The sequence below is a fragment of the Arachis ipaensis genome, chromosome B4 (assembly GCF_059453495.1).
Source record: "Arachis ipaensis isolate K30076 ecotype BB chromosome B4, ASM5945349v1, whole genome shotgun sequence".
Taxonomy (NCBI): domain Eukaryota; kingdom Viridiplantae; phylum Streptophyta; class Magnoliopsida; order Fabales; family Fabaceae; genus Arachis; species Arachis ipaensis.
The window spans coordinates 141,158,644-141,182,038 of record NC_142439.1 but is presented as its reverse complement, the minus strand read 5'-3'; the positions used below and the strand labels follow the sequence as shown (position 1 = coordinate 141,182,038).

The 23,395-nt window shown below is 29.6% G+C and overlaps 1 protein-coding gene across 2 annotated transcripts; it reads left to right on the top strand.

Moving 5' to 3' along the window:
* Window positions 1-9,953: 9,953 nt before the first annotated feature.
* Window positions 9,954-13,509, top strand: LOC107638124 (homeobox-leucine zipper protein HAT2). 2 transcript variants are annotated; one of them, XM_016341296.3, is made up of 4 exons: window positions 9,954-10,436; window positions 10,942-11,273; window positions 11,358-11,437; window positions 12,649-13,509. In XM_016341296.3, exons 1-4 carry the CDS (start codon window positions 10,268-10,270, stop codon window positions 12,989-12,991), a joined length of 924 nt encoding a protein of 307 aa, XP_016196782.1. In that variant the 5' UTR covers window positions 9,954-10,267; the 3' UTR covers window positions 12,992-13,509. The 2 variants fall into 2 exon arrangements, with proteins under 2 accessions (XP_016196782.1, XP_016196781.1); XM_016341295.3 differs by having other exon boundaries at window positions 10,939-11,273.
* The last annotated feature ends 9,886 nt before the right edge of the window (window positions 13,510-23,395 follow it).

Genomic DNA, 23,395 nt, shown 5'->3' with positions numbered 1-23,395 from the left:
AATTGCAAGTATCTTTACTATGTATTTTTCAACAGGAATAGTATTTATCTCTTTTCTTTTTCGAGGACTTTTGTCTTTGAAACCAACCGGTCTACCACGCTTCTGGCGTGAATTTGTTTCAGTTGCCACTTATCCTATTGAGACATCAATTCAAATTGGGGCATTTTTCACTGGTATATAAGATTTGGTTATCCTCTTTGAATAAGAAAATGCATCAGGTAATTCATTTGCTATTCTTTGCAGATGTATAATATTTTGAACTTCTAGTTCATATTGCCTTGATCGAGGATCTAAATGCATCAATGATGATGCATTCCAATTAAGTTCCTTTTTCAAGAAGCTTATTCAATCACCTTAATATTGAAAATTTTGATTCATGAAAATGACAATTTGCAAATCGGGCTTTAAATACATCTCCAGTTTGTATCTCACTATACCTCACTATAGAGGGAGAATCATTTCCAACATATATCCCCAATTTTCTTTGGGGTCCTATTTTGGTGCGAAAAGGTGGTACAATGGGAACATATATCGCACACCCGAATATTCTTAAATGAAAAATATTTAACTGTTGGCCAAAAGCTAATTACATAGGAGAGAACTGATGATAATTTGTTGGCCTCAAATGAATAAGTGTTGCGACATGTAAAATAGCATGCCCCCAAGTTGAGGTTGGGAGATTTGTTCTCATAAGTAAGGGTCTAGCAATTAATTGAGGTGTTTAATAAGTGATTCTGCTAACCCAATTTGTGTGTGAACATGAGCTACTGGATGTTCAACCATTATTCCGTTAGCCATACAATAAGCATAAAAAGCTTGGGAAGTAAATTCACTAGCATTATCAAGATGATTTATTTTGATTGGATTTCTGGAAACTGTGATTTTAATCGAATAATTTGAGCAAGCAATCTCCAAATGCCAAGTTGCGAGAAGACAATAAGTACACATGTGACCATCTCGAAGATACGTCTATTAGGACCATAAAATATCTAAATGATCCACTTGGTGGATGAATAGGTTCACATATATCGCCTTGAATCCTTTCTAAGAATTCAGGGGACTCAAATCCAATCTTTACTGGTGATGACCTTAAAATTAGCTTTCCTTGAGAACATGTAGCATAACAAAATTCACTAGATTTAAGAATCTTCTAGTTTTTTAGTGAATATCCATGGGAGTTTTCAATAATTCTCCGCATCATGGTTGTTCCCGGATGACCCAATCGATAATGCCAAGTTATGAATTCATTTGGGTTAGTAAACTTCTGGTTTACAACGGCATGTGATTCAATTGCACTAATTTTGATATAATATAACCCAAATGAAATGGAGAGTAACTTTTCTAATATAATCTTTTTATTTGAATCATGAGTTGTGATATACAAGTACTCATGATTTTCCTCATTCATTGCTTCAATATGACATCCATTTCGGTGAATATATTTAAAACTCAATAAGTTTTGTAGAGACTTAGCAGACAATAATGTATTATTTATTATGAATTTTGTTCTTTCGAAAAATAAAATTATAGCTCTTCCGGAGCCTTCTATCATATTGTCTAAGCCAATAATATTATTAACATATTCTTCTCTTGGCACAAGATGAGTAAAATATATATTAGTTTTGAGAATAGTATGCGAACTTGTACTATTCGCAAGGCAAACATCTTCACTATATGTCTTTGACATTTTTTTTAAAGACAAATAATAATAATATTAAAATGAGTAGAAATATATGTGCAGTAAAATTATTTTCTTGATTGTTTTTCTAAAAAATACTGTACATGGTATCATATACTGCAAATTTTATTATTATTTTAGAACTTGGCACATTTAGTAATCTTAAAATTCATAAACATAAATATTTTATCAAACATTATTTATATACATCACACTTGAAATTCAAATGCATAGAAAATAAAACTTAACAAGAAGTTTCTTATATTATTTATTTACATGAATACTTAACAATCCCACATATTAAACTATTCCATCATTGATCAAATGACCAATATTTCCTTCAAGATCCTCAAAAAAATCAAATGCTTCATAATGAGTGGTGTAATTTTCAACATCATTTGAAACAAAATTCGTCTAATTTCCTTTGTCGTCCTTTTTCAAAGATGCTTGACAAAGATCGACTAGATGCCTTGGGGTACGACAGGTACGCGACCAATGGCCCTTTCCACTACAACAGAGATATTTATCCTCTGTTGATTAATTTTCCATTGTTTCTTTCTTTATCCCACTTCTAGTGAGATCCTTTCTTGTGAATATAATTTTTTTTCCTTCCATATTTTTTCTTGTTATTAAAACCTTGCCATTTACCTCTTATGGGGTAATGATTTGCCACATTTGCTTTAGAAAATGGGGCGGCGCCAGCTGGGTGCGCTTCATAATTTTTTAAAAGTAACTCATTATTGCGTTCAGCAACAAGAAGACAATACAAGCAATTAACTCAGAATATTTTTTAAATCTTTTTTCTCGATACTGCTGCTGCAGGAGCACATTTGAGGCATGGAAGGTCGAGAAAGTTTTCTCTAACATTCATTGTCAGTTATCTTTTTTCCACATAATTTCATTCGTGAGGTGATTCGAAACATTGCTGAATTATATTCATTTATGGATTTAAAATCCTGTAGACGCAAGTGCGTCCATTCATATCGGGCTTGAGGAAGTATCACTGTCTTTTGATGATTATACCTTTCTTCAAGATTTTTCCACAAATCTGTAGGATCTTTTAATTTGAGATATTCATTTTTTAATCCTTCGTCAAGATGACGACGAAGGAAGATCATGACTTTGGTTTTATCCTTCCGAGATGCATTATTTTCAGGCTTAGTGGTATCTCCAAGATCCATTGAATCAAGATGAATTTCAGCATCTAGTATCCATGATAAATAGTTGTTTCTAGATATATCAAGAGCATTAAATTCAAGATGAGAGAGTTTTGACATAATAAAAATTTGTTACTTGAGTCTTCCTAAAATTTGATCAGAGTCTCGTATTGATAATGTGTTATAGAATAAATAAATAAGGAAGAAAAAATAGATATAAAATAAAGAAGCATAAATAAATAACTTTAATATTAATATTGACCAATATAATTATCTCAATATAATAGAGATGATTTATATATATCTACTAATATATGTAGCTAGCAACTTATTTATAAAAGAGAAAAAGAGAAGAACGGTATATGAAGAATGAGAGAAGTGGTTTTATTGTTTCGATTGTACGTAGTTTTGGTATCAATTTATGCCTATTTATATACGTACAATAGTATTACTTTTTTGTTTCATTAATTTCAATCTGTATTAAGAAAATGAATTCTCATTCTAAAAAGAGTGAACCGTCCATTAAATAAACATCCACATACTTATCTCAACAGCAGAGGATTTATATTTAGCATGGATTTAGAGTTAAGCGTTCAAAAGTGATTATTGAATTTTCACTTTAGTCTTGAATTAGTTTTTAAAAGTAGTGGTTAGGAATATAATTGTTTTGAAATTATATCAATTTTGTCGTTCTGAAATTGTAGATTATGATAAAAGAATTATAGAGTTAAAAAATTATAAAGAGGATAAAAATTTCTACCGGTTAAAGAACTAATATCTATAAAAAAAATTAAATAAAAAAAATAAAGTGGGTGAAAAAAATATCATGTTGTATATTTTAGTTGTCACTAATTAGTTATTAAATTATATAAAAGAGATTGAATAGATAAAGAAAAAAGAAAAATAAAAAAAGAAAAAATATCCTTTAAATACAATGAGAAAATAATATTACTATTTTAGTAATAAAATTAATAAATAATAAATTTTAATTATCTTAATTTAAATGTGAATAATTTTTTGTTTTCTAACCCATATAACTAACATGCTATCTTATGCTAATATTATATCATAAAATTATTCCTCCAAAAAATTATAACGTATGTCAATAAAATTGGACACAATTTAATATATATGCTAAAGTTTGTCAATTCTTTTCCAATTTTCCATAGATGTGCTATCAAACGCAAACAAATTCAAAGGATTTTTTTTTTTTTTTACCGCATTTGGATTTTGAATCCTTTTAAGTTTTAATATGTACGTAGTTTGTGTTTTTATGCTCAAAAATTAAAAGAATTGAAACCAAGCTGAACACAGCCATCAACCTCATATATACGCCTTTTTCTTTTTCCTTTTTGGGTGTACAAGCAAGCAGTAGATGAGACTCATAAGTCATAACTATGTGATTAATAATGTTTTTTTCTTAAAATGTATATATACATATACAGGGTTGTTCTTATCCATATCCATATCCAAATCCAAATATCCAGATATAAACCTGAAGTGGAATACTTTCTACTTAGTAACCATGGACCTCGTTCATGGGTACAATCTCTATAGACTTGCATCACTTTCACTCTTATATAAATTAGTTTAGTAGTCACTAATTTATTAAATAAATATCAAACATTTAAATTCTGTATTTTATATAAATAATAATTTATTGACTAATAATAAATTTTATCGTACCCAAAAATATCGTGTGGAATCACAAGATATATACATCACTTTCTCTCCTATAATTTTTCACCTTTATTTTATTGACTTAATGCAAAATAGGAAAAAATTGCTACGGATTATTCGGGTCCAATAATTATTTAATGGAGTTGAATTAGGAGTAGTTCACATCATGCATGATGAAGAGGCAATGATTGGGACTTTGCATATTAACTTTTTATTATATACAAGAGAGAGTTATTTTATTTTTCTCTTTTGCCATAAGGTCCTCTCACTCTCATGTCTCTTACCCACCAAATCTTTCACAGATCTTTTGAAAGTGTTTATTCACGTGCTTCTGGCCACGCCCATCTTTTCAATCTACATGCTTTTTTTTTTTTTTTATTTATAATAATATTATAATTATCGAAATCCTGAGATTTCTTTTGCCTGTCCCTTTCCTTATCTCCAACTTCTGGCAATCTTTTTCTTGTTTTTCAACATTTTTTTAAATTAAATTTCAAGCAAATTCTAAAACGGGTTGAAACTTGAAAGTGCACAGTGCTATCCCTGTTATATATTAATAAAAAAAAAAAAAACAGGTATTTTTATATTCCTACGCGTACAGTTATGATGTCGTGTATGGAATTAGTCAAAATAAAATTTATTTTAAAATAAAAAATTTAGTTAATATCTATTGACATATTAAAATTACAATTAATAAAAATTGTTGTTTCTGTCGACTTGAATAATTATAGTCTAAAAAAATAATCATTAAAATAGAGCAAAACATTTAATTTTTTATATTATTAATATAATATAGTTTTATACATATATTTAATTATATATATTTTTATATTAATTGTATAAATAATAATTATTTAATAATTGAATGAATATATACAATATTTTATATTATCAATATATAATAATTATTTTTTTAAGAAAAAAAGACAAAATACATTTAACAAGCATGTTTGAGAGATTATATAAGTGACTACCGTAAGAATAAGCCATGTTAGAGGAATGAATCTTTTGCTTAAGATAAAGGAGAAAAAAGTTGCTAAAATCAACATATGCATCTTTTTAAAAGGTCAAAATAATCCTTTTTAATTTGTACTACTAAAAGATAAGATGCTATCTAATATACTTCATTCCCATCTCAAATCTCTAGTAACCAAACATGCATGTTCCAAGTATGCATTTAATACTTTCAGACAATTGTTATTTTGCATGTTATGCATTCTTAAATTGTAATAAAATCAGACCGTTATCACTGACTCTATTTATGAAATTAGATTTCTATTGACTTCAATCACAAAGTTAAAACAGTAGTAACGTTTACCTATCATCCACCTAAACCACATCGTAAGATTATTATTAGTAAAAATTTTTAAATATTTTTTAATAAATATATTAAAAATTTAATTTATTTGTATTTTTAATTAAAAATTTTAATTTATAATTTTATCATATGTATTTTAACTGCACAGGTTAATTAAATCATAATAAAAGTAGAAATAATTATTAAAATAATATTCAAAAAATTTATATTACTGACAAAAATAATTTCAAAATATATTAATAATAAATAAATTCTCAAAAAAATAAAAAATGCGATAAAATAAATCACATAAAAAATAGATATTCTAAAAAAATTTGAAAATCTGATTTTAATGTAATTTTTAACAAATATTATTAGAAAATATAATATTTTTATTATTAAAATTTAGTAATTTATGACAAATAAATTTTATTTTTTTTTGTGAATGACTAATTTTTTTTAAAATAAAAAATTAGAGATTAAATTTTATTATGAATTTTTGTGTACTTTTTAAATATTTATTCAAATATTACCACAAAAATTCGAATCAAATAAATAAATTGTTTGTTAGATATTTTTTATTTATAAAAAATATAATATTTATTAATTATTTTTATTATATTTTTAAATAATTTAAAAATTATTTTGTTGATAATATCTTTTAAGAATCTCTTAATTTAGTAACTAAATTTTTTTATTGTCGAATTATTAGTGTGTAAAAAATGTTAAACATTTACCGCTTAACCAATCAACCTCATTGAGAGTTGGTTTTGAAATTTTGACCCTCATCATTTAATTTCGAAGAATTTAGATTCATTGAGGATAATGATAACAGAAAACTTTAACATCTCGAAAATTTCAAAATATTAATAAGTCATGGTGGCACAAAACCAGCATTGAATTGTGGACAATTGACATCAATTAATCGTCGTTAGCTACTTGTAACTTGATAAACATGTTTTCATTTTCAATAACAGTAGAAAAAGAGTTAAGGTAATCAAATCATTTTATCTCGATCACTAATATGTATGCAAAATGCGAGACATTTATTAATTTTTGTGTGCATAAGGTATAAGACCAATAAACAGCGTTGAATAATTAAGTTACTCAATAAAAATGGTGAATTTTAAATAAAAATTATTAGAATCAATTATTTGAAGAATTGAAAGACGACAATGCAACCAAGGGAGAATAATTTTAATTTTAATAAACACATAATAAATATATTAAAATATCAATTTTATATCTTTTTTATAACTTTTAAATTAATAATTTTATTTTATATTCTTAGAACACATATTAGTTAAATCCAAAAAAAAAAAAAAAAGATTGTCATATAAAGGATTGATATTTTATGAGAAACATTTCAACTTTATGTGATGTGTATTTATCAAAATTAAATTACAACTATTTTTATAATTAATTATGAATATAATCATATTTTTCCAATTGATTGACTAATCAATTTTTATGTTTGAGTGAATTACTCGAGTTATTTAAAAGTACTACACAAAAAAATTTAAATAATAAAGTACAAACATCTAATTTTTCATAGAAAAATTTGTACAATAATAATAGCATATTTAACAAGTCATATTTATAAATATTTTTCTATATATAGAAAATGCCTTAAATCTAAAGAAGGTAAGCAAAGTTAAATATATGTATGTGTTTATCTATATAATTTGAGCTATTTTTATCACGAAAAGTCTTACCTTCTAATAAATATTTAAAGTTTTGAGCGAAAATTAGTGTGTGATTTATAAATATAATAACAAGTATATTTTATTGTTATGATGATCTAAGTTTATATTGTTGAACATGATAATTAATTTTTTTGACGAAGTAAATATAAATATAAATATATTGCATAAAACAAATAAAGCTAACTTGTAACTTATTAGACTATCTAAAAATAAAATGTAAAATTGTTTATATAAAACTAATATGAGAATAGTTGATGGTCCATGAGAGAGTGAAGCACACGCGCTGCCTAACACCATTGATATGGAGTTCTTAAGGGTCTGGTTGAATCCATACAAAAGAGAGCCCCACAGCTTCGCAAAATCAGGTATCTTACAACTTTTCCATAATAATAATATGCCACCCCATTGTCTATCTTTCAACTCAATTGTCTCCTTCCAATTCTATTGCATATAATTCTTAAATTTGGAGTGCTACAAGACTATGCTAAAGGAATAAGGATATATACAATTATTCTAGTCATCGTTTATATAAACTACAAAATTAACCATTATCAACAATAATAAGATATATTCAATAATTATAAAAATGAGACATATTGTTGTATTTTGATTCTTGATGGGAATACTGAAGATTAGGTATATATGATGTTGAGTAATTAAACCATGAAAGTATGCTGATTTCGCCTATTATTTTGTGGATTGAGCAATGAACAAAAATTTTTGAAAAAAAAAAAAAAAAACCTCAATTATTGTCTCCTGTAAATCCCTTCTCATACATTTTATAAATTTTATTATTTTCTTTTATATAATCAAACATTAATTTATAGAAATTGATATTAATAGTTGAAGTAATGGTATTCATGTAATATTATTTTTGAATGTAAGATATAAATCAAATGTATTTTTAATCTTAAAAATATAAAAATATATCTGTTTTATTTTTAGAGAAAAAGACAAATAAATTATTGACCTTTTGGGCACGGACATTTAAGTCGTCGACTTTCTGAAAATCTGGACATATCCCTAAATCTAATTTCTCTCATTTTAAAATTCTCCCACTTGTGTATCCGTATATCGGCCACGTCAGTACAATGGAAGTTATGTTTAATTTTTTCGTTGGGTCTGACAGATCTAAGTGAACAAAAGAATCGATGTGTCAAGATTTTAAAAATATCAAAAACTTAAATGTATTTTCAAATCCATAAACTAAAAAGTCAAAGACCTATTTATCCGTTCTTCTTATTTTTAATTAAAAGGTTAAGAATATTCTTTCGAGGGTGAATTTTCTATTTTATAAACAAATTATTGAAATAAAACAAGAAATATCCTACACTTATGTCATCCATGACATCCAAATTCCTACACTTCGTCTTTAGCAATCCAGTTACTTATAAAACCTAAGTTATGAGAAACTTATAAATATGAATTAGCTAGGATCACTTACAAAAAAAAAAAATTAATGGTATTTGCTTTTTTTATTATCTTTTTTTATTTAAATTGTTATTCTGATGATGAGTTAATGTTTACTCGTACATGGTATTATTATTATTAAAAATAATAATACAAGAGAGACAATAACTCAAAATAATTTTATTTAATTTAATATATATAATTTTATGTATGTAATATATAATTACATATTTCTTATATCTCATAATTTTATTTGATTATTTTAGTGATAATTAAAAAATATAAAATAAGATAACTTTTATTATTCTGGCCAATTTTTATTATATTCAAATATGTTTGCATTGAAAAGGTGTTAATATGATAGTAATACTCAATTTATTTTTATCCCCAAAAAATAATCTTAAAATTTAAATAAATTACCAAATCATCTTTGATATAAATCCTTATTTAGCTATAAACAATAAAACAAGTATATATAAAAAACTATTAGTCATAAACACTGATAATTTATCTTTCAAAAAGAATTGATAATTTATAATTAAGTGTAAGAGGAAATATATATTTATCTAAATTTTAATAACAGACATGTCATATTTATTTCATGATTGAGAAATTAAAGTCATTTTCTAAATGATGATTTTATTATTATTGTGGGAGTAAACTAGAATCCAAAAAATGTTGTCCCTCGTCATAACCATGATAAGGTGATGATGATGATTCCAAGCATGTCGTGTCATATCTCGTGACACAAACGTGACTATATAAACATATATTTTTCCTTTTTCCTTAATTTTCTGGTCAAAATTCCACTACCGAAAATGCAGCTGCTTTATATGCAACAAGTCCAACAGAACTAGTTAGTAAAAGCCAATTAAGCTCCGTTACAATCTATCAATTTTCACATCATATAATATAACTATAACTATTTCTATTAACTTAACCATGGTTAAAATTGGACTAGAGTGGTAGTGAAAAGAAAGAATCCAAAAGCATATATAGAGCTCAAAAGCCTAGGATAACCATTTAAGTCATCATTGAACCAATTTGTCACTCTGACCAAAGTCATACATAACTCTTATACCCCTCTTAATTATTTTTTCATTTTCTTCTTCTCTTTTCTCATGTATATATACATATAGTACAACCCATCATCTATCCTTCAATTCACTGCAAAAAAAATTGGAAAAAAGAAAAAGAAAAAAATCACAACCACCACCCATTTTGTTCCATTTTGCTCTTTCCCCAAACAAAGAATCCAGTAACCAAAACTCTTTCAAGCAGAAAACCACACATTGGTTAATTAATTTTCTTTGTTTCTTTTTTCTTTCTCATATAAAAAATGGGTGAGAAAGATATTGGTAATGAAGATGTGGGGTTGAGTTTGAGTTTGAGTTTGGGAAGAGGATGTTCTTCATCTCCGCCACCTTTGAAGCCACAAAGATCGGTTCCTATGAATAACATCAACGAGAAGAGTTCATGGAATGAGTTGTTTCAGTTATTACCACAAGGTACGAGGTTCTTGTGTTGTTTCTCATCTTTTCTAAATTTTTTTATTATTATTTTTTGGTTTCTAGATTCCTCCGGAACTCTCTTTTCTATTTTTAAAAAGAATTTAAAGCTCTTTTTTTTAGAAGAAATTTAACTTGATTTTTCTTCCTTTAAGTCCAATTTTTTTTAAAACACTATTATATATGTTTCTTCTTTTCATGAGTAAAGATACCACTTTTATTTGGTGAGTATGCAAATCATGCAGTCCAGAACTAAAGATATTCTATTTAATTTTCTCTGTGCTTTTATTTCTTAATTTTTTGCTTCACAAAATAACAAATAATCCATGCATTAGAAATAATATTATTTTATTTAGTTGAATTTATTTAATTATTTTTCTCTATAGATTTATTCATGTATTCAATTTCCACACAAAACAATATATAATATATAAATGCCATCTGTTATTCATTTTAATTACACCAATGCCACTGACTGAAAAACTAAACATGCAAAACGCAGTAGATAGGAGCACAGATATGAGGCCGTTATTTGGTGGAGGAATCAACATGAATTCGATGCCGTCAATGGCGGAGACTCCGCCGGATTGCAACCAGGACAACCATGATTCATCGCCAAACAACAGTAGTTTATCAAGTGGCAGTGGCTGCAAGCGAAGCGAGAGAGAAGAGGACAATGGCACGGCGGTTGCCGGCATCGAATTGGTGTCGTGCTCGCGGGGAAGTGATGACGAGGATGGCGGCGGCGGAGAGGCGGCGAGGAAGAAGCTGAGGCTGACGAAGGAGCAGTCAATGTTATTGGAAGAAACGTTCAAGCAGCATAACACGCTGAACCCGGTTAGTGTCCAGTGGCATATATTTGAGGGTAGTTTTGGGATTTCCTGAAATTAATTAATTACTTTTTTTTGTTTCAATTTTCAGAAACAAAAGCAGACATTGGCAAAGGAATTGAATCTGAGAGCCAGACAGGTGGAGGTGTGGTTCCAGAATAGGAGAGCAAGGTAAGGTTATCACTTAATGCTTTTTGGGGGCATTCTTGGTATTTCATATATGATGAATTGATGATCATAATTTCTATTTTAAAAATGCAACTTGACTTTTAAAATTCAGTTTTTGGTCCACTTTTTAAAATTTTATTATTATTTAATTAATTTAAATATTATTTTTACGTATGAGTTGTTTAAAAAATAAAAAAAATTGTTTGCTTTTTATTTTCTCTCTTCTCTGTAAGCCATCTAGTTGGATTGTTTTCATTTCATACACTAAGTTGAAATAAAAAATACAAAATATAATTAGTGTTCAAATAAGGTGTGGTGTTATATTATTTTTATTGACATAATATTATCTATAATTAAATATTTTTATTTTTAACTAATAAATGGTACCGTTTGAATTGGCAAATGTGTTTTAATATGCTGAAATCAAATTGATGTGTATATATATATGGTATAATGATAAATATGATGAGTAATGTCAACCAATCTATACTATATAGTATACACGATGATTTTTAATGAAATTTTTTTGTGAACTAAATACTTTTAGATTTACATACCAATATAGTGATATAGAATTCGATCACATAAAAAAGATTACACTAATAACACATTTAAGTCCTAATAACATATATATTATTTCATTATTAGTACTAAGAACATGACAATATATCATCTGAAAATAAAAGAAAAAAGCACTGATAACGCATTTAAATTAAGTCCTAACATATATTTCATTATGTGTACTAAAGGAACTGTTATCTTTTTTTTTCCCCACTAATTCCGCGTGTGAAGTTTTAATGAGATACACATAGACTCGGAGAAATGTTTTGTTCTTCCTCTTTAATTTGTAATTACACTTTTAACTGTCGATTGTAATCAAAGCAACTTTGAGTATATATAACTTAAAAATTAATAATGGGTTTTGACTTTTGACTCGCATCTTTGGTGAGAGTGATCAATGACGCAATTATTATTGACATAAAGCTAAACTTATAGTTGATTATGTGACATTTAAAAAAAAAAAACAGCATTGTCAAATATGGAACACATGTAATGAAAATATGATTAATGAGGCGAATTGTACAATGATTGACATGTTAGTATTGTGGATTTGTGTTTTTTTTTTATATTCAATTTATTTGGGTATAATTTGTATCTATATTAGAAAAAAGAGTAACAAACAAACTCAAATTATTTTGATCCAATAAATACAGGACCAAGTTGAAGCAAACCGAAGTGGATTGTGAATACTTGAAGAGATATTGTGAGAATCTAAGTGAAGAGAATAGGAGGTTGCAAAAAGAAGTGCAAGAGCTTAGGACATTGAAGCTATCTCCACAGCTCTACATGCATATGAACCCTCCAACAACTCTTACAATGTGTCCTTCTTGCGAGCGTGTCGCCGTCTCATCCGCCTCGTCCTCTAACTCTGCCGCCGCCTCCACCACTCACGTGCCGGCACTACAAAGTAATTGCAACAACTCGTTGGGTCCACACATCCAGCGGCCGGTGCGCGTCAACACTTGGCCATTTGACAGCCCAATTTCGCGGCCGTAGTGATCAATCTTCATCACTTCTCTTAAGATTCAGCATTGTGTCAAGGAAAATTTTAGTTGCTAGACAGAAATGCATCAAATGTGAAGTAAGAGAAAGATAGCACACTTAATTATTGTGGTTATTAGGATCAAGAATGGTTCTATTTTGGCATTGACATAAGTTTTAGTTAACTTTTCAGGATCACACTAGTGGTTTCATATGCTGATGAATAGTGATTTTTAGCTTTTATTAGTTTGAACCTGTTTTGTTGAAAAAAATATTGAGGAAAACAATTACAATATACGGTGCTTTTCTCATCATAGTATTTTGTTGTTCCTAGCACTTGCTAAAGAAAAAAAAAGGTGGGGATTATGTGAATATTGGAGAGGGTGGAATGGTTGGTAAAGTATTTTAACATGATAATCAATAATTTTAATATCTCAATTAGAAATCATTATTTTCTAGTTTTGCTTAGCTAGCACTGCAATTATATTGTAGTTTAAGATTTTTATTCTTTTAAATTTTTGTGTTATGTTTCCCTTTCTTATTGTATGGAGGCAGGGTGAGACATACTGTGATATTTTTATTGGCTACTTTTGGTGATTGATTCTGTTATTAGAGTTGGAATTATGATTAAACAAGAATTGATGATGAAGGGTATGTGGTTACCCACTAATAACAATGGTTACATGACATGTGAATCTGAAAATTCCAAGTTTCCGTTGGAAGCTAAACAAAGCAGAGTAGAAAGGTACCATGTGCTAAGGTTGCAGATTTTGGATCAATTGTTACTTTTTATAATTGATTGATTTCTTAACGGTGAAAATTCAGGTGCAGTTGACTTCACGTGAAGTTGATAGTTGAGAGCCGTTAGAAGAAAATTTAGTCAAATTAGTCAAATAATCTAACGGCTCTCAGTTATCAACTTCACGTGAAGTCGACTGCACCCGAGTTTTCACCTTTCTTAACACTAAGGATAAAAGAGTGCAGAATCTAATGGAGAACTAGTAATAATAAGCTAAAAAAAGAAAAATAAAAGAGAGTACCATTTCTAACCTTAAGTTAATAAATTAATGGATCTCTCATTTTATACTCTTCACTCTTTTTTGTTTTCTTTGATGTGGTACTAATTTCATACACTCTTCACACTTACAAGTTACAACATTATCATAATACACAGAAAATTTTAGATTGTATCCATAACAAGCATATTGATGAATGATTTCCAAGTTGACACCTCAAAATTTTAGATTGTATCCCCCATAACAAGTAACAAAAATGTTTCAATTTCGACATTAAAAAAAAAAGGGTTTCAATTTATTGCCATACTTCTCTTAGATCTCAATAATGAATCGAAAACCATACATATTATTGCTGAAGCATCCACATATTTCAACTATTTCTATGATCACTAAGAGAGGGACAAGTCTTTTGATGAGACTGTGACAGTGGTTGCTTTTCTGTAAATACTTGGACTTGGCCAGTTGGACATGATCAATTGTTGCCAGTACATTATTTTTGTTTGGTAAGACATCATTATTTTCCTCTCCACATGTTTGTATCTGTTGTTGTTAGATGATGCATCAAACCCTTTTACTTAGTCATTATCGGTAGTGACTATGTCTCCAGTGGTTGGTAACTTTCATGTGGTTTTTGTCTTCTTAGTGTATAGCCACTTTGTGGTACTAAAATTCATAGAATAAATAGACAAAAATATATATGAAAAAATTTGCAGTGGAGAAAAGTATACATAAAATATCATAAATATTAAATTATATTCAAAAGATTATTTTTGATAGACAAAAGTGTCATGCCATTAACATGTTTATAAGATTTGAGGTGTATTTTTGTCTGTCGAAATGAAGCTTTCGACTGTACTTTTATCCACCACAAATATTTTTATGTGTATTTTTGTTTATTTATTCAAATTCATATGTATACTATAACACTCATTATTTTGAGACAACATCTATTCTCAAAAATTAATTTGGGTTGAAATTTAGAATTTGAGTGAAATTTATGTAATTTCCTTCATTTATCCAATTTATACTCTGTATATTTTTATTTTCAATCATGTTATAGGTTCATGTATAGAAAATTAGTTGTTAAATTAGTTATTTATATAAAATATATGTTAAGTATAAAATACAGATTAAAAATAAGTTAAACAATATATATATTTATAGACAATAATATAGTAGCTGATTTTTAAAGTACATATAGTATTTTTGTATTTTTTGCATATATTATTAATAAAGAACAGATAATTATCATGGTTATTTATGACAATAGAACATGATAGTTTACGGGAAATTACTAATCTAATTAATTATTAATAACATATTTTGTTTGGTTAATTAATTAACAAATAAAAATTCCATACATAGTTATTATTGCATTATTTGAGAGCTACATGTCATGCCAACTGTGATCTATAGGATACCCTGCTGGATCATCAATTCAATTTGTCTTAGTTCTCTTTTGCTTTGGTGATATTCGATATGCAAAGTTCCTATACCAAAATTATTGTACCTTTGGGGAGATTAATGATATGAGATGTGCTTCTATGTTCCTAGATATGTCTCCATCCTAAAATTCACAGCATTACTTCTATGATAAGTGCAGCCATAATGTTATGCCTCTTATGGTCTGGGCTTACAATGGCCCAAGTTCTATAAACTTCTTAAAGTTTCAAAGAATAATGCAAAGTACCAAAACCTATAGTATAATAAAGCCCAAACCCAAATAAAGGAAAGCAGAGCTAATGTTGGTCCAAAAAATACTTTGAGGCTTTGAGGCTTTGAGCCTTGAGGTGAAGGACATAAAAACCTTTATAAAGTGTGCTTCTAATCCATGATGTTACATTAAGAAAAATCATACTATTTCAGCTTTTTCCATAAAATAGAAATTAACTAAAAATAACACAAACTTTTTTAAAAAAAAGCGAAGGTAATTACTAAAGAATGCAGCAAGAAGCTATGTAGCAAGTGTTGGTTTCTTGACAGAGAAAATTGAAAGTAGAAATAAAGGGTAATGGAAAGATATTTGTTATTACTTTTTCCCACACCAAAATCAAATACACGCATCACATATATATACATACTAACTCTACACTAGAAATGCTAACTAACTAAATTATGTTATCCCTTGAATATTTACATATTTATCCTGACTCCAACTCACTCTTCTCACTCTTATCCCTTATACCCCTCCTCAAACTGAGGTATGGACATAAGAATACCCTCAGTTTGTGTCTGAATCTGTCAAATAAGTGCTGGGATAATGGCTTAGTCAGGCAATCGGCAACTTGATCAGGGGATGGAATATGTGCCACAAAAAGAGATTTCTGATTGACTAGATCTCTAAGAAAATGAAGATCCAACTCTAGGTGCTTGCATCTACTATGCAGTATGGGATTAGCAGCTAGAAGATAAGCACTTTGATTATCACAGTAGATGGTAGGCGGTGTAGGCTGTGGTATATGTAATTCACTCAAGAGTTGCTGGACTGAGATGATTTCAGTTTGGGCTGCACACATAGCTCAGTATTCGGCTTCTGTACTACTTCTACTGACCTTTGTCTGCTTGCTACTCTTCCATGATATCAGGTTATTGTCCAAGTAAACACAAAATCCAGTGATGGACTTTCGATCCTCCAAGTCACCTCCCCAATCAGAATCTGCAAATGCAAGAATCCTGAAATTAGTGGATTTGGTAAAAACAATTCCATGTTCTACTGTACCTTGCACATAACGAAGTATCCTCTTCACACTTTTCCAATGTTTAAGGGTTGGTTCATGAGCAAACTGAGATACCCGGTTCACTGCAAAAGTAATATCTGGTCTGGTCATTGTTAAGTACTGTAAGGCTCCAACTATAGATCTGTACTTTGTTGGATTTTCAAATGGTTCTGAATCAGAGGAGTAGAGTTTCAAATCTGTCGACATTGGCGTTGGCAAAGGCTTTGAATTATTCATTCCAGCCTTGAGTAATAGTTCCTTGGCATACTTCATTTGAGATATCAAAAGATCTCCATGGGGAAGATAGGTAGCTTCAAGACCTAAAAAATAGTTGAATCTGCCAAGATCTTTTAAAGAAAATTTTTCATGTAATTGAGATATTAAAGTTTCAATTTCCTGTGAATTGTTCCCTGTGACTATAATGTCATCCACATACACTAACAAATAAGTCACATTAGAAGAATTGTGTCTAACAAATAATGACACATCTGATTTAGTACTTTTAAACCCAAACTTGTAGAGAGTATCTGCTAAGGTCTTGAACCAAGCTCTAGGTGCTTGTTTCAAGCCATATATAGCTTTATTTAGCTTACAAACTAATGAACTATTATGATGAACATACCCTTGAGGCTGAACCATGTAGACATTCTCTTCTAGTGTGCCATTTAAGAAGGCATTGTCAAAATCAAATTGCCTTAATGGCCACCCCAGAGAAACTGCAATGGTTAACACAACTCTTACTGTGGTTGGTCGAATTACTGGTGAGTAGATCTATTCATAGTCCACACCTTCCTTTTGATGAAAACCCTTGCCTACCAGCCTAGCTTTATACCTAAGAATCTCTCCATTTTGATTTTTCTTGATTGCAAAAACCCATTTGCTTCCTATTACTGTTGCATTAGCTGGTGGTTCTGTAAGAGTCCAGGTATTACACCTCTCTAAAGCCTGAATTTCTGCGTCCATTGCTCTCTTCCAATGACGGCAGTTAAGGGCCTGTTTAACTGTAAGTGGTATACTGTAAACAAGATCAACCACTTGTGTGTTGAAGGTTTTTGGCTTGTGTATTCCAGATTTGGCCCTTGTCATCATGGAATGGGTGTTTGTAGGTGTAATGGAGGGTAAACCTCTCTTTAAGCCACTAACAGGGATAGGTGAATGGGGTTGAGGCAGAGGTAGGGGGTCTGATATTTGTGAAATTGGAGGTCTGATGTGAATAGGAGAATCATTAGAGGTGGTGTTTGGTGGTTCTGGCAGAACAAAGGATGCTGGGAGAGAGGGATTTTCTGTAGAAGAGGGTGAGGATGACGGTATGTGTATTTCAAACTTAGTGGATTCAGGAATATAATCTTGTGTATCTACAGTAGACTTGATTGCAGAATTAGAAAACATAGAATGATAGGGGAATAAAGTTTCAATAAACCTAACATGCCTTGCAAGGTAAACCTTACCATTCTTTGTCATGCACTTATAACCTTTATGATTAGGATCATAGCCAAGAAAAAGACAAATCTCAAATTTATAGTCAAATTTAACATTCTTATATGGTCTTAAGAAAGGAAAGCATGCACATCCAAATACTTTAAAGAAAGTGAAATCTGGTGTATGGTGAAATAGAGTTTCATAAGGACTTTTATTTTGCAACACACTAGTGGGTAATCGATTAATGATGTAAATAGATGTAATAAACGCATCTTCCCAAAATTCCATAGGAAGAGATGCTGTAGCTAATAGGGAAAGCCCCATTTCTGTAATATGTCTATGCTTCCTTTCGACACTACCTTGTTGGTGATGTGTGTAAGGGCATGACATTCTATGTTGAATACCCTCAGTAACAAGAAAGCTAGTAAAGGGTTTAGAAAGAAACTCACCTCCCTTGTCAGTTTGTAGGGATTTAATGTTGTGACCAGTTTGTTTTTCCATCAGTTTCTTGTAATTTTGAAAGGCTAATAAAGTTTGAGATTTATTCTGTAAAAGAAAAATAACAGTAAATTTTGAAAAACCATCTACAAAGCAAGCATAATATTTATAACCATTTCGGGAAGTCACAGGAGATGGTCCCCATAGATCAGCAAAAATACACTGCAATGGTGCACTATACACAGTTTCAGTTTGATCAAAATGCAATCTATGCATCTTTGCCAGAGGACAAATTTCACACTTATATTGTAAAGAAGATGCAGAATTTGTAATAGGAATGGAGCATTTATTCATGATGGTAAGCACAGTTTTCATGGCACAATGGCCAAGTCTTTTGTGCCATAGAACAATATTACTATTCACATTACATTGAGTATTGAAAGCAGTGAAATTAGAATTGTTGATGACATTAGAATTACAAAGAGCTGAATTGAAGTTGTCTAAACCAGGAACAACATCATGATGAAAATTAGAATTACAGCTTAAAGCAGTGTCCTGAGTATTAGGCTTAGGAACTCTGAGAGTGTCAAAGGAGTAAACTCCATTTCTAACTATGCCCTGTAAGAGAAAGTCCCTGGTAGCCTGATCACGGATAACACAAAAATCAGGCCAAAATTCAAAGAAAACCCCATTTTCAGCTGCAAACTTGGACACACTTAGCAAATTCTGGGTAATTTGAGGGACATGAAGCAAATTCTTTAAACAGAAAGAGATATTAGCATATTTATCATAAAGGATAGAGGAGCCAAAATTCTTGATGGCAATACCTGTACCATTACCTACAAAGACTTGATTTGCGTCTGTGTTGCTCACAGAAGAAGAAAGAAGATTTGAAGGGTCTGGTGTGAGATGGTGGCTGGCACCAGAATCTACAAGCCAGGATGCATCACTCAATGATGAGGATGGGGCAGTAAGAAAGGCTGTTGGTTGGTGAAAATTCGCGGGGGGAGGTGGTGGGTGTGCATTGATGTATGGAATTTGAGGTGTCGTAGAGGGATTTCCAGAATTGGGATTGAACGAATGGTCGAATCTGTGGTAGCAGTTCCACACCACATGCCCTAATCTTCCACATAGTTGACACTGCACTCTTGAATTATTGTTATTGAAGCCAAAACGTCCACCACCACGGCCATTTCTGCCTCCACGGCCGCGTCGATTGGCGGTGGCACGGTTGTAATCAAAGCCTGATGGAGAATTTTGAACATAATGAGCAGTTGGCATACCAATGTCAGGTTTTTTGAAGCGCTCGAGCATCTCTTCATGCGAAAGGAGAAATGCTTCAGCCTCAACAACTCGGAAAGATCCTCTCTTTGCTGTGACGGAAGAGATGTATACGGCATAATCTTCAGAAAGCCTATCAATGATAGCTTGAAGGTGATCATCCTCTGGTACTTCATATCTCACAGCAAACAAGGAATCCACAATTTTGCGAATTTTGGCAAGGTACTCAGTTGCTGGACCAGTCTTCTTGCAGGATCGTAGTTGACTCTTGAGGCTTTGTACACGCGCAGAGGAGGCAGCTTGGAAGTATTCATCTATTTGATTCCAAACATCAGAAAATTTGAATAGATGAATGATTTTATTCTTGAAGGGGTTTGTCATCGAAGCTACCAGCCAGGTTGTGAGGGTTCTATCACGCTTTCGCCAATTCTTGAACTCTTCTGATTCAGTGAGTGTTTTCTTGGTGGCATCTGATGTGAATTGTTCTGGAGCCTTTGATGGATCAAGGTGGGTTTCGAGACCCAAACTTTCAATGGTAAGAAGTGCAAGATATCTCCAAGTTGAGTAATTGTCTTCATTGAGTTTTTCAGCAATGGGTGAGAAGGTCTTTTTTGTTGAATCTGATAGCGTGATTTCCATTGTGGATCTAATGATGAAATGGTGGCTCTTGATACCATAAAGAATGCAGCAAGAAGCTATGTAGCAAGTGTTGGTTTCTTGACAGAGAAAATTGAAAGTAGAAATAAAGGGTAATGGAAAGATATTTGTTATTACTTTTTCCCACACCAAAATCAAATACACGCATCACATATATATACATACTAACTCTACACTAGAAATGCTAACTAACTAAATTATGTTATTCCTTGAATATTTACATATTTATCCTGACTCCAACTCACTCTTCTCACTCTTATCCCTTATAATTACATCAATAAAAGTTAAATCTAAGATAACAGCTGAATAGAAAAATTTAAAAATTTACATGAAATTGGAATAATAAATCAAATCCTTAAACCATGAAATTTAGCATAATTTAAATATTGAAATCTTATAATTTAGTAGAATTTTGAGTTGTTAGGAAGGTTTTAGAAAATAAGTTAAATAAGCTACGTAATAATTTATGATTATGTTCGGTGTACGTCAAAATCAGTTATTAAAATCAGTTATTAGTATAAAATATATATTAAAATAAATTAAATAAATATATAATGACTGATTTTAGTTATTAATTTTGATATAAAAATAGTATTTTTAAATAATTTATGTGGACTTTATAATGTCCTTCTAGAATGCGTCTTTTGTAGAATTTTTTTCAGAAATAAAATAAAAAAAATTCATATTTCTCTAAATATTATTTTTGAATTTTAGTTTCTCAAATACAATTTTTTTTTTGTTTAGAGAGTTTGAAAATTATAGAGTTTGCCTTATCCGACGAACTCTTTTCAAATATTTTAAATCCCACGTTTTTTAATTCATTTTAATCCATTATCATCATCTTCAAATAGTATATAGATCTACAAACAGTATATAGGAGTACACAAAAATATTGGAGACAATGATAATGGTTGCCATTGTTAAATATGGCTTATTTTTTTAATTTATAATTAAAAAAGAGTAAGCTAGGAAGACAATGGACTATTGAGTTACAAAATGAACATCCCTTGTACTATCTAAAATAACCATCCGAGTACTAGGGATAATAAACATCTTCCGAAAAAATTAAACTAATTTTTGGATTCACCAAAATTATACTTGTTGTCCGTGTATTTTTGTGTATTTCTATGGACTGTTTGTAGATCTATATACTATTTGGAGATGATGATAATGAATTAAAAATGAATTAAAAAACTTAGGATTTAAAATATTTGAAAAGACTTCGCCAGATAAGGCAAACTCTATAATTTTTATAGAGTTTGCTGGGTGCGGCAAACTTGCTCTAAAAAAAAATTGTATTTAAAGAATTAAAATTCAAAAATGGCGTTTGAAGAAATATAAATTTTTTTATTTTATTTTTGAAAAAAATCGGTCTTTTGTATTTCGGTTCCGTTACGTTACCAACAGCATATCTGCTAACTTCTGCCAACTCTTATTTATAATTGTGTTTCATGGAAGTGTGTTCGTGGATGTGTCTAATAAAAATATCTTTTTTATAGCTATATTTAATAGAAGTGTCTTTATAGATATATTTTCTGAATGTGTCTCTTTATATATGTATTTAAAATATATTAATTATTAGACACATTCACGAACACACTTCCATGAAATACAATTATAAATAAGAGTTGGCAGAAGTTGGCAAATAATATATAGAAAATTATATGGTACAGATCTAAATCTGTACAGATTTAAAGATTTGCTTACTTAAACCACACTTTTTAAAGCCACACTTTTCACTTAAAACCGTAGCTCTTCACAAAGAAAAGCGTCACCTAATGGAAAAAAGTAAATTAGAAGATTTAAGAGAAGAAATAATTAAGTTATCAAAATTAATAGATCAAAAATTAATGATTTTAACTAATGTTAACTGTAATGACACCGAATTCTTAAAATCAATACAAAATGATTTTTCTCAAAATCTTTATTTTACTATAAGCTTTATTGAAGGACTTCAAAAACCTGAAAAAACTTATTTTTCACACGGAATTTCCAAGAAATGTTATCATGGAAATGATTCCCCACATCTTTATCATACTTTTAACCCACAATTAAATTCTATAGTAGATATGCTTGAAGAAATACTAGTATCCATAAAATTTCAAAGAAATAAGGAAAAAGAAAATCCAAAAGAAGAAAAATTTCAAAATATAATCAACATAACAGATTTAAAAGTAAAACCACCACTAAAATTATGAATATTGAAGAAAAATTAGAAGAAGTTACAATGCTTTTTAAACAATTAAAAATGGCTCAAGAAAATAATATTATGGAACAGGGATTTCAGATAGAAGAAGAAATAGTAAATTCTGAAAATATAGAAAATGAAGAACACATCCTAGATTATTCAAGTGACGAAGAACCAGCAATTCCAATACAAGTAAAAAATGAAGCTGGAACATCTAGGGATAATCAATCTCAATTTAAATGGGAAACATGTTTTGATAATTATGCTTTTAAAAAGGGGTTTATAAATAAAGATTCAAAATATACAAAAATACCATCAAAATACGTTCCTAAAATCCAGGAAATGGAAGGAGAAAGAATGCTCGATTTAGACTGTAAAACGAATGAAAAAGAAATTTTCGAAAACTGGTTGAATTCCTTCTTATTAGAAGCCTTTACTAATCCAAAACTTAATGAATTATCTGGAAGAGACATTTGGAATTACATAGGGTTTCATACTAAAGGAGCTATAAGAGATTATATGACATCAATAGAAAACCAAATAATAGAAGAATTAGCAATAAAAATAACAGCTTATGATAAGATATTATATATAATGATGATTCTATATAAAGAATTTTTTGGAAAAAATATTATAGATCATAAACAAGAAGTCTATAATAAAGAATATCAAGAAGCAAAAAATCATTTAGCTAACATTCACA